At 38.1% G+C, this 12,892-nt stretch overlaps 1 protein-coding gene across 1 annotated transcript; it reads left to right on the top strand.

Annotated features, from left to right (window-relative positions):
- The first annotated feature begins 3,336 nt into the window (after window positions 1-3,336).
- On the top strand, window positions 3,337-5,418 carry LOC141653122 (uncharacterized). The gene is made up of 2 exons (XM_074460775.1): window positions 3,337-4,759; window positions 4,936-5,418. The coding sequence occupies exons 1-2, from the start codon at window positions 3,363-3,365 to the stop codon at window positions 5,009-5,011; spliced, it is 1,473 nt and encodes a 490-aa protein (XP_074316876.1). The 5' UTR covers window positions 3,337-3,362; the 3' UTR covers window positions 5,012-5,418.
- Window positions 5,419-12,892: the final 7,474 nt, after the last annotated feature.

Raw genomic sequence — 12,892 nt, 5'->3', positions numbered from 1 at the left:
CTCCCCGTCGATAGTCGGAGGTCCGAGGTCTCCACGGCCCTCCTCTTGTTGCAAGAATACTTGGGCTAGGAATGTGTCCTTTAGGTCGGCATAACAAAGTATACCGACCCGTCGGGTAACCCCTTGTACCAACTTTGTGTCATCCCATGCAGTGTCGTTGGGAAGACTCGGCACCAAACCTCATCGGGTTGCTCCCATACCGACATGTGAGACTCGTAAGCCTCGACGTGGTCGGTTGGGTCGCCTTCTCCTTTGTATGCTATGGGTGGCAACTTTAGCTTAGTCGACACCGGGTCTTTAAGACGTAGGTGCTGAGGGGTCATCGACCACGTGTCGAACGACACGCGGCGATCGACTCCTCGCACCCCTAGTCCGGCTCCTCTCCCCGTGGTGGGAAGGGCTTCTTCTCCGACTCTGGTGAGTCGGGCTTCTTCCCGACTCGGTGAGTCGGACTTCTTCTCCGACTGCAAGTCGGACTTCTTCCACTCCTCTGGGGAATGCCCCGTCGGTGCTGCGGCGACGCCGTCCTCCCGTGAGTGCGGGAAGGACTCAGGTCTGCCACTAGCGCTCTGGGCTCCCCCGGCGTCTTGACAGGGCTAGCTTCTTCCAGTGCTCCGTTCAAGTCTCTTGGAGTCACATTCTGGGCCCTGGTCTCCTGGACGGGTTCCGCCGCTCTTGTCGGTGTGACCGTGTGAGTCGGCGTACTACTAATTAGGTCCAGGAGTTGCTTCAGTTTTGCTGCATCAACCACGTGTCCCATGATGGTGACCTGGTCGGCGGGCAGCGGCATATCTGGTATTATTGGCATCCCGTACTCCGGTTGAATTACCCGGCCGGTGGAGGGCTGCGCAACTCCAGAATTGTGGACGGTATCATCATGGTAGAATTCGGTTTCGTCAGTCACGAATACCTCTTGTTGTTTTGACATCTTCTTAGCTTTTTGGGTGGGTTTTTTTTTGTGTTTTTTTTTTTGTTTGGGAATGAATGTGACTAGCTTCTAGTATCTTTCCCCATAGACGGCGCCAATTGTTCCGGGTGTAATTGCAGAGCAGTTATTTATTACCACCCGTGCTTGTAGAATGACGTCTTTGATTGAATCCTCCTTTCGGTCTCCTGAAACAGTGAACAAACTGAGGGCTCGGCTTTGGACCGAGCGAACTCACTCCGACGCTCAAGTCAGTAAACTTAGAGAGAAGTAGTTGTTACTTGGCGAAGTATATATTGTAGAGAGATAAGGAAGATATTACCAGATGAATAGTGATTCTTAGGTTAAATTGTGGATCCCCTCCTCAATGAGGGTTGAGGAGTATTTATAGACTTTCACCTTTTGTCACGTAGTGGCCAAGTGGCCAAGTGGCTAGCAGGTGAAAAGACTGAGCTACCCTCGGCCGAGGGACCTATGGCGGTCGGCGGACCACTCGACTCGACTCGCCGAGGGGTCTTGGATATGAGTTCGCGGATATGTGCCCCACGGCCAGTTGTTGCGTGGCCGAGTCACAAGAGACAGGCAAAACTTTGCGTCGGTTAAGTCATGTCCAAGTCGTTGACTTGCTTGTGGATATCTTTGACCTTGCTCAATATGTTGACTCGGTCAGAGGGTGCAGAATATGCCCCATCATTTTCCATATTAGGAAGTTGCAAAATCATGGAGAAATCCTAAATTTAAGGTAACTATAAGCAATTAAATGGGTACAAAATCTTAAATATTTGGTGTTATTATAGAAACGTGATTTTTGTTGATTATTTTCCATATTTTAGAGATTAGGGATAGAGATAGAGATAGAGGAGAGATTTTCGTCCAATTTTTTTTTCAAATAATGCCCTGTAGAAACCATATAAATAACCCCAATCACCCTTAGTTGTTCACGATTCACAAAACCCACACACAAATTTTATCAAACTATAGCGGAGAGCAAGTTCAAAATCATGGTACCATTGCTTACTAGGAGCGCTCAATCGAGCAACAATCATTCGGCTAATCTAATAGTAGAAATTTTGAAAATAAAAATGTTAAGAGAATAGAAGTAGTGGTATGGAGGTGTGAGTTTATTGTCCACTAGTTTTACGCCCGTGCAGAAATTGCACGGTCTGCATTGATAAAAATTTGTTAAATATATATTTTATTGTCAGAAAATCCACGATTAGGTAATAAATTATGACATATTTGAAAATTTTGACTGTGAGTCATATTTTTAATTTAAGAGAATGTAAACAATTGGCCAAATTTTTCGTTTTTTTTTTTCATGTTCACAATTATTTTTTAACATATGCTTTGTATATTGTAATGTATATTTATGTGTTAGATAATGGTTGTATGTTTGTATTGAGGGAGGAAAGGGAGGAAAGAAATTAAATCAATTTAACACCACCCACTACTTGCAATAGAGACCACTTTTTAAAATTCTTTTTTTCCCCTGAATTTAAGGGGCCAATAAGAGAGCTCTAAAGAACTCAACTTTTATACTATTTAGATTACTAGAGGTAGTTGGAGGACGGCTGTGATTTCTGTGAAGAGCTCCATTTTCGTTTTGCTATCTTTATTTACCAATTTGTGTTTAGTGAGTGATAGCGTTTGCTTGCCAACAGGTTTTTTATATCCGTCTAAATATTAAAATGGGTTAAATAACACTTTACTTGCATGGATGAGACAAACAGTTTGCTAACTCAATGTATTATGTTTTTGTCTTATGTGTGATTCTTGACCCGTTTAAAGTTAAGACGAATATGTCCGTCTTATAAATAAATAATTTAAGTTTTTTATTTGCTACAAAATTATGTTCTTTTATTTTTTTCTTATTGGAGTAGTTCTTGCTTCATACTATTAGACTATTAGTTACGAGCATTACAATATTAGTGTAGCATTATAATTACCCTTTACAATTTATTAGTATTATACACATAAGAAACTTTGTGAGTAAAAAATCGAGAATATACATAAGTGACAAACTTTCTTGATGCCATTATCACTTCGCTTATACCAGATAATTTTTTTTTCTATCAATAAGAACAAAAAAGAAATCATAATAAATGTGTATAAGATGATCGAGTACATTAAAACAATGAAAAAATATTTAAAGCCTAACATATTGTGAGGGTCACGAACATGCTGAAAAAATAATTTCAATCTCAAAATATTAGTTTTTATGAATATTAATAATGAAATAGCAATCTTTTATATTAAGTATTTTAAAGCAGACCCGTGAATTTTCACGGGTTTAAACCTAGTAAGTTAATAATTCAAAATCCGTTTTGTTAATCAAGACGTCTATTAGGATGAATTTTCCGTTTTGAAGGGACCTAAGCACCCAAAAATAAGCTGGTATAAAATCATGCATTTCTCTTTTGAACACCAGTAAACAACAATGATTTCTCATCATTCTATTGATCATAATCCATTAGCTAGTTCTCATCTCACACAACTTAACTTAAAAGTCAACCGGCAATTGCACCATTGTCAACCAACAAATTCTATCTTTAACACCTCAAAAATCATCAATCCCTCATTTTGTTTCATCTCTACAACAAAATATCAATATCATCGTCATGAATCTAGTTTCTTAACCAAATGTTGTGCCAATGATGCAAATGAACAACTGCAAGGAGATGAAAAACAGGAAAATAAGAGCTTCTGGGGAGCAGTTACTCTCATTATCGGAACCGCTGTGGGTCCAGGAATGTTGGGTCTACCAGCTGCAACCATGAAATCAGGACCCTTGCCATCTACTATAGCTATATTACTATCATGGGTTTATGTCATTTCCTCTATAATATTAGTAGCAGAGCTTAGTTTTGCAACAATGGAGGAAGATGGGGTCAAAGAAGTAAGCTTTACAGGTTTAGCAACCAATGCATTTGGTGCCCATTTTGGTGCATTCGTCTCACTAGTTTATGCTAGCCTTAGTTTCTCTCTTCTTGTTGCTTGTGTTTCTGGGATTGGCTCTATTGTCTCTCAATGGTTTCCTAACATGAACACATTTGCATCTCATTCTTTGTTTCCTCTCTTGCTTGGGACTATCATTTGGTTCTTCCCATTCCAAGCAACTGACTCGACTAATCGATTTCTATGCTGTTTGATGCTTGTTTCGATTATAACTTTGGTGGGTATTGGTCTATCATTTGCAAGATCCAATCTTTTAGCTTCATCTTGGAATGTATTTTCTATTCTTCCTGCTATTCCTGTCACTGTGCTGACCTTGGGATTTCATGTTATTACACCTTTTATCTGTAAAGTTGCTGGAAACACTGTTGATGAGGCTCGAAAGGCCATTCTTGTAGGTGGTATTGTCCCATTGCTAATGGTTTTGTCTTGGAATCTTATTGTGTTAGGACTTTCTGGGGTTGGAACGCCTCAACCGTCTTCTGTTCAATGCGATCCCATCAAACTTTTATTGTCTGTTGAATCTTCTGCTTTGTTTGCTGTTCAAGGGTTTGCATTTTCTGCTCTAGCAACTAGCTTTATTGGGTATGCTGTGAGTTTTCCAAAACAATTGATTGACACTTTGGAGTTGATTTTACGAATTAACAATCAAAAAATAATTGATTCTTTTGCGGAGAATGTAATTGAAGAAGATGCAAGTAGATGGAATTTGAGTGGGTTGATATCAGCAGCTGTGCTTGTTATTCCGGTACTAGTAGCATCTTTTTATCCATCCACATTCTCAAAGGCTCTTGACTTTGCTGGGGTTTATGCAAACTGTTTCTTGTTCGGTATTCTTCCTCCAGCCATGGCTTACATTTTCAAATCGAGGGGGAAACTCAGGTACCTCGAGACATTATATATCATTAAGCATGTAAACCTTTACTTTCTGAGGAGATATAAAATACTTAAAATAATTTCTTTCCTAGTTATTCCTGGCATCTTAAGGCTAGATCGAGTCTAAGTAGAGAGGGCTGTAGTTTTAATGAAAAAATGAGCTAGATTGCCTGAATGTGCAGGTCTTCTCTGCCTGGTGGAGATATGGTGCTATTTCTTCTATTTAGCGTTGCAGTAATACTGAGCATCTGGCATTAGAACTTAAATCAGTGTGCTAGTACTTTCCGTTCAACCTCAACAAGTACTTTCCGTCTGTCTGATTTTCAACACCTCATGCTGGTCCCGAAAGAGAACCTAGACCTCATGCTCTTGCCTATAGGAATCATATAATTCAATCAAGTATCCTATGACACGATATAGTTCCGAGTATAGATTAGTTTCTTAATCTTTGTAGGGTGCCTTTAGAACAATTATTTTGTTCGTTCCTGTGTTTGTACATCAATTATGTTAATTGTATCGAGAAGCAAGCCAAGTAAACAAGGGCGCTTATTTTTCATTTATCGGTTTACTGACAATGGTAGCTCTGCTTGTACTAGCCTTCACAAGTTCTTTTAGGAGACGCTTTTATGATAAGATTATCACGTGTCACGACATACTTTTAGCTATTTATTTTAATTTTGCCTTCTTACAAACTCGATTTAAAATTCTTACAGAAAAAACCCTTTTGCAGCATTGGATACAAAAAACTCGGTTTGTCGTCAGGGCGCATCTCCGGTGTTTTATTTCGTTGCTGTTATAATGTCTTATATTTACTGTACAAATGAGAACAAAAAGATTTAAGGACATGGGATTCCTAGAATTTCTGATTTCAATAAAAATGAACCAAAAATCTAAAAATTTAAGAGAAATGGTGAGTGGATATTGTGATAAGAATTGGGTAATGCTCAGAACTCAGAACTCAGAAGCTCCACAATGTCTTTGTTTTCTGGTCATTGTCTTTACAAAATTACAATGATTCTCTGAAAATCAAATCAAAAGTGATACTCCATATGCTTTGAAAGTGAGCTACATTTTTGTTCCTACTAAACAAGTGTAATAGAAAAGGGATTCGAAACTGCGACCGCTTATAATATCGCTAATAATATCTCCGTTTCAATCACCAGTTAATACGGAGTATTGCTTTAGTCACTAATATACTTGTTAAATAATATACCCCGATAATTAAACATTATTTGTAGAACCAGCTAGTCTTGCTTGTGACGGGTTAATCCCGTCACAAGTTTGTGACCTCTCACAAAAAGGGAAAGGGGACAAGGTGGGGCACCCCTCATGTGCTTCCCACTCACCTCTCAATGGGTATTTTGTGAGAGGAAACGGTATCCGTCACAAGTTTGTGACGGATATCGTCCGTCTTCAATGAGATTTTGTGTTGTAGAACATTTCCAAGTTAGGATTTTATATTATCAATTATTCAACAACCTTTCATATCCTTGACATTAAATGACATATGAGGCTATTAAAACCTTTTTGAATTATGAATATGTCATAACGAAATAACTCATAGCAAAAGCCTGTACAAAAAAATAAAATAATGTTATTGCAGAGCATATGCATAATCCTTGTATTCGATAGACGACACTAACCTTTACTTTTAACTAGGGCAGAATACGGATCGGGTATTTGATCCAAAGTGCTAGTTCGAATCGGATATCCATATTAGAAATCCTGAAGTTAGATATCCAATATCCAAACCAAATGTCTCGGATATCCAATGTTCGGGTATCCAAAATAATCGGATTGGATGCGGATATACATCGTATATCCATACTTTTGAATTTACTTTAAAATTAAGTTTGAAACACGATTATATTCATAGTTTTACAAGATATTTTCTTTCGTATTCTTATTCCAATGTTCTCGCTATAAAATTTAAGTACCACTTAGACTTTTCTCAAATATTTTAAACATTAATTAAGTTGTTGTATCAAATAAAATTTTATTTTCTCGAAATTATACTAGAAAACTATAGTTTCGGATCAGATCGGATATCCAAATGTTTTAATTCTAATATCCATATCCAAACCAAAACCAAAGATTTCGGATCAGATATCCAAACCAAACTTAACTTTCGGATCGGATATCCAAAAATTCGGATCGGATTCGGATCGGATATCTGATCAGTTTGGATAATCGGATTTTTTGCTCAGCCCTACTTTTAACTACTCCGTATAAGAAAAAGAATTTGATTTACTCGGATTTGTACAATTTTGTGTCTTGCTTAAAACATACATATTCATCTTAAGATTGAAACTGGTCAAACCACACCCCGCTTAGATAGATGAGACAATTTTTGCGATTATTTCTAGGGTTTGTCTATCTATCATATTTGACTCGTTTTAAATTTAATAAGCATTAATAATAATAATAATAATAATAATAATAATAATAATAATAATAATAATAATAATAATAATAATAATAATAATAATAATAATATTATTAGAAAAACAATTATCTTGGAGGAAATGAGTGGGCTAAGCATGCCATTATTATTCAGAAATGATACAGATAGAACAAAGAATTGGAGTACATTATTTATTTATGGACCATTTGATTGATTCATATAATAATAAGGACCACTGCAAGTACATTGTATGAACTATCCACTCATTGAGTGGTTCTGATTCATATCATACCAGATTTGCTTATTCTTTTCTTAATTATCTTGTTAGGTTAATCACAATAAACTAGTGTCATAAGTTAATAATTCAAAATCCGTTTTTTATTCAGAGACGTCTATTAGGATGTTCAATTTTAGAAAAATGGATATTACATTTACTTTATACATTTATATAAATGGAGCACTAAGTTTACATTTAGAATATGATCGTTCTATTTACTAGCAGTTAAACAAGCTAGCAAAGATTGTTTTAGCTGTAATCAGAGGTTTCGACTTCGAGTTTTGAAAATACAGTAACGTTAAAAATCAAGAGATAGTTTTACTATACGGTTCTACCCTATTCAAATATGGACTAAACCAGATGATATACAACCAATGAAACTATTTTCATTTAGTCATTTAGATATGTACCCCGTATTTAAAAGTATGGACATTTTACTGGATTAATGAAGTACTAATTTTATTTAAGAGCTGAATAATTATTGTAATTAAGTAAGAAAAAAAAAACTAGAATAATCGTCTCTCTGTAGATCTTTCAACCTGAAGGATCTTTGTAATGATTGTATTTGGACTTATGAGCTATGATTAAGGCTACTAATTTTTAGGGTACTCCCACTACAAAGCAATCATATCATAATTCATATTCGTATTAATTTGAAAATTAGTTAAACCGAGTAAAACTAACCCGTTTTATAATATATTTGTGCAAGATCGTCTAATACAAATATTTATGCATAACTAATCATCAAAGAAGGTGAAATGAAAATTAATAATAACGACACGTACAGGCTCAACTACTTACAAGGACAAAGCACATAATTATATTGTTGATGAAGATTCAAGATTTAACAGCTGAATATGACATTTACAAAGGAAAATGCCATCATACCCTCTACATGTCCTGTCTTACATATGCATTCTGATCTTAGCTTGCCAAACAATAAAATGAGATAGTGGCGAATTTAGGAGGCTAATAGAAGTCGTCTTCCCTTAACAATGAAAAATACACTAAGTTAAATTTACTAAGTTAAATTTCTTTATTTAGAAGGTTAGTAAGAGCAGTCGCTCATGCAAATTTTCGCTACCTTAATGATAAACTCTATGAATATTTTAAACCCTAATGTAAGATGATAGTGCAAATTAATTAATGTGGCTAATATAAATCATTAGTATGTCATACAACTATACAAGTAAGATGAGCCAAAAAAAAAAAAAAGAGAAAACACGATATTACAATTTACAAATTTAAATTTTAAATATAACCGAGAATGATTTTTTTTCTTTAATCTTTGTATGGACCGTATTATACATTTATTATTACAAACTACTCCGTATTAAACACTATTTTATTCTATGAAGTTTAGTTGTGCTGTTCTGGAAGTAATTTTAAACTTAAATTACGCAGTACACCTGACCGAAGATTAAAATAACAAAATAAATCTCAATTTAATTTATAAATAACCCATAAAAATACTCTATTTAATGTGCTATATAGCTGCCAAGTCTGTCCTCTTAGTACAAATAAGAGTCAATTTTCCAAATTATTAAACCCATTATTTTTAATATCTGTAATTAATTAATGTGTTCGTACAGTTGACATACTTATTTGCACAATTATTAATCAGATTTACCACTTGAGATTGTATAAGAATGACCATGTTATGTGTATTTGTGTTTGCCTGGTAAAAACAAAACAGATTACATAAAGTGTGATTATGCAACTAGCTGTCAGATACTCTTGCCTGCTAACCACAATTAAGTTTCTTAATTAATTCAGGTTTACCCCTTTTCTTAACATTTCGCATGATTGCATCAAGCATCTCCATGGTATCTATAAGGTATGTGTTAGAATGTAGATGTCAGCTAAATTAAAAGCGCCCCTCTTCTTTTTGGATCAAACGGATCTGATCTGAATCAACTTATAGGATCTCGAATCGAATCAATCAACTTATAGGATCTCGAATCAACTTATAGGATCTCGAATCGAATCAACGTATTGGTCCGAATCGAATCGAACTTATAGGATCTGAATCGAATCGAATCAATTTATAGGATCTGAACTTAACTTATAAGATCTGAAATGAACTTACATGATCTGAATTTAAATTAACTTAAATTAATTTAACTTAAATATTATTATTATTATTATTATTATTATTATTATTATTATTATTATTATTATTATTTGTTATTGTTATTGTTATTGTTATTATCATTGTTCTTGTTCTTGTTGTTATTTTTATTATTATTTATTATTATTATTTTTTAATAAAATCGCAACTTTTATTATTATTATTATTATTTTTTTTTTTTTAATAAGGTGCGCGGAGCTTTCATTAAAATTAAAATAAAAGGTTTACATGAAATTGGTGGGGAGCCGAGAGACAATCTGGGCTCCCACACCCTTAGCAATAGCAAAGCTAAGTCTAGTAAAAATGTAAGCGGCTACCCGAGCCCCGCATCCCGAGATACCGAGAATTTCTGATCCGCTTGAGCAAGGCAACAAAGATCCGAACCCAGCTCCCAAAGAAGAGAAAGAGAAAGGTAGGAAACCATAACCATACCGCGCACAAATCCCCATACTTAGCACACTTACGCCGAGCGAGAATCGGAACAACCCGGCCCGCACAAAATCACAACCTTGATCCGAGTCAAAAGTGAAGAACCTGTCAGGTCGACGCACACATCACGCCCCCTGTCCCAAGAATAAAGCAATAAATCCGCAGGACGAAGAGAGTCACCATGCCCATCAACCAAACCGATATCAACCTCCTTCCCCGCAGTAATACCAGATCTATAGCGGATGTCGAAAAGAGTGTCCCTGGACAAGGTTATGCCGATGTTTAACGCCCACAATGATCAAGACAAGAAACAACATGGTCCCCAAAAACATCCCCAAAGAAAAAACCCGAGAGCAAGCGGGACGGGGCCCGGATCTGTGAATAACGGAACACCCGTGACGATACCCCAAAGACACTACGGTAAGTCCTCCCGTTCATAGTCTGCCCCAACCCTGAGATAGGAACCGCACGTAACCAATCAGAGGAGTGAGAACCCTGCTGAGACTGCCATAAAGCAAGATGTCGCGATGTCAAAGAGAAAACAGACTCTGAGGCAGCAGCAACCGTCGTGAAATAAATGTCTACCAATTTCTTCATAAGTTTGGGGGCAGCAATTTCACTAGGGTGACCTAAAATATCGTAACCCGTAGTCGCAGAACACTGCAAAAAGATCATCAAAAAGCAGGGCCAAAGCAGCTACAACACCGGAAGGGCGAGGAGCTTAGCTCACGTAAACCGGACTGCAAGCGGGACGCAATAAAAGCATAAAATAAAACATCTCCCGCCGCATAGACACCAAGTCCACCAAGATGAAAAGGGAATGTAGCAAAGCGCCACCGCTAATCCCAAAACCCGCCCGACGCGGTGACAATACGTTCCAAGCTAGAACGCAGAGCGGCATCAAAAGGAAGATGGACGGACCCAAAAACACTAGGGGAGCAAGTACGAAGGGAGAAGTAGAGCTTAGAAATACCAAAGACAAGCTCGAAGAAGAAGCAACTCACATTGCGGGTCCTCAATCCTCGCAACCAAGTCCATTAGCTCAATGGTCTTAGTTACTCTCGTCGCCACAATCTCACCGCTAAAACCAGGACAAGTCTTGTGTCCTCCCAATCTCAGTAACACCGCGCAATGGCCGAGAAATAGAAGTGGGGAAAACCCCAGGAAGCCGGCTCCGTGGGTCCTCAACAGGCCAAAATACCCCCGTCTTGGAAACATTTAGGTGTAAACCAAAACGAGGCTCATCCAACCTAATCAAGTCCAAAACCTTCCCCACCTCCAAAGTATCACCCACAATGGTGCCATCATCTAAGTACCAAGCCTCGCAAAGTGAGGTCACAAGTGTCCCTGGATCTTGCAAACCAAGGGATGCAAAACCGGTAAAAAGCAAAGGCCCCAACGGATCACCTGCTTTGAACACCCCGATAAGACCACAAGCGTGCTCCCATAAAAAGGCGGGTCGGGCCGGAATAACAAAACTCCACCCAACGGGAGAGAGTCGAACAACGACGGCGGACCTCCCGAATCATGGTCGAACGGTCAACAAGGTTGAACGCATTCAGAAATCAACCAGCGAAGATAGAAAGCCCCACTTGAGCCCCCCGAGCCTCAATGAGCCAGTTCAAGGCATGCAAGATTGCCTCTCCTCCACCGGACACACCAACCCCGAACTGAAGCCCATCAAAATAAGAAGATAAAGACGGGCCAACCATAGAAGCACCAACCTTAGAGACAAGCCGTCTCCGGACCGTACTAACAAAGAATAGATTTAACTCCACCACCCGGTTTAACGAGTGGTGTGAGAGGAGCGCTGGCAATGTACTCACCCAGAGGAAGAGGACACCAGCCCTCAAGAAAAAGATTAACCACCCTAGTAATAGAAGTGATCAAATCATCGGAGATAGCCACAGCAGCGCCACTCAAACAGTCCATAAGGTGCTGGGCACGAAAATCATCCCTCCTACAGGATGTACCACGAGGGAAGCTCCGAATCATATCCAAGATCACAACCGAAGAAGCGACCAGAGGATGATGATCCCCAGATAGAGGAGGCAAAGAAGGAGGTGGGGCAACAGGATGCTTCTCACGCAGGGCCACGAGAGTGGCATCGGAGTAGGGGGCAACCCCAGAGGAAGAAAGCACCCGTACAGCAGCAGTATAATGGTCATCTGAAATCTTCCGCCGACATTGGCGAAGGTTAAGCTCACTCAAATCCAGATCCTCATCCACAGAAAATGAAGAAGGACCCTCATCAAAGCACTCCTGTAACAACTGCAAACCCCCTTCCCCCCCCCCCCCCCCCAAGCAAGTATAGCCCTAGCAATACTCTCCTCCCGATCTTGACGCCAAATAGCGGTCAGACACTCATGATTAATCCGAGGAGCGAAAGTCCTGAGCAAACAAAGTGGTAGAACAAGCAAACGAACCCAGCGGGAGAGATCACTAGGGGCATCAAACACCGCATCCAAGGCCCCTTTCAAAGCCCGAGCAAACCCAAGACGGCACTTAGGAAAATAAACGCAAACTTTTATTGAGATTAAACAAATTTTTTACAAGAAATTAGTGGGCAACCAAGAGAGAACACTGATAAGAAAATATAGTCTAAAACACAAGGTGAAATAATAACATTTTTCCGTTTTATATACATTGGTTTGTTCATACATTATACTACGATTACATAACGATAAAAATAATGAGAAGAGTTATAATTTTGGTTTAAAAATAATAATGTATATATGTATCGAATAATTAATAATGTCAAATGTTTTTGCGTCGGTTTTAAAAATAATACTTTGTATATAACTTTTCTAAACTAAATTTATAGGAACTGAACTTATAGGATCTCGAATCGAATCAACTTATAGAATCTGAATCGAATCGAATTGAACTTATAGGATC

This window comes from Silene latifolia, chromosome 4 (assembly GCF_048544455.1).
Source record: "Silene latifolia isolate original U9 population chromosome 4, ASM4854445v1, whole genome shotgun sequence".
Classification (NCBI taxonomy): Eukaryota; Viridiplantae; Streptophyta; class Magnoliopsida; order Caryophyllales; family Caryophyllaceae; genus Silene; species Silene latifolia.
This window is presented reverse-complemented; position numbering and strand designations above follow the sequence as displayed.

What these genes read in the sequence shown, in the direction of transcription:
- LOC141653122 (XM_074460775.1), top strand. Translation starts at nt 3,363, where the DNA reads ATGATTTCTCATCATTCTATTGATCATAATCCATTAGCTAGTTCTCAT. An exon ending in AAATCGAGGGGGAAACTCAG is followed by an intron (nt 4,760 to 4,935) that starts GTACCTCGAGAC and finishes CTGAATGTGCAG; the next exon opens with GTCTTCTCTGCCTGGTGGAG.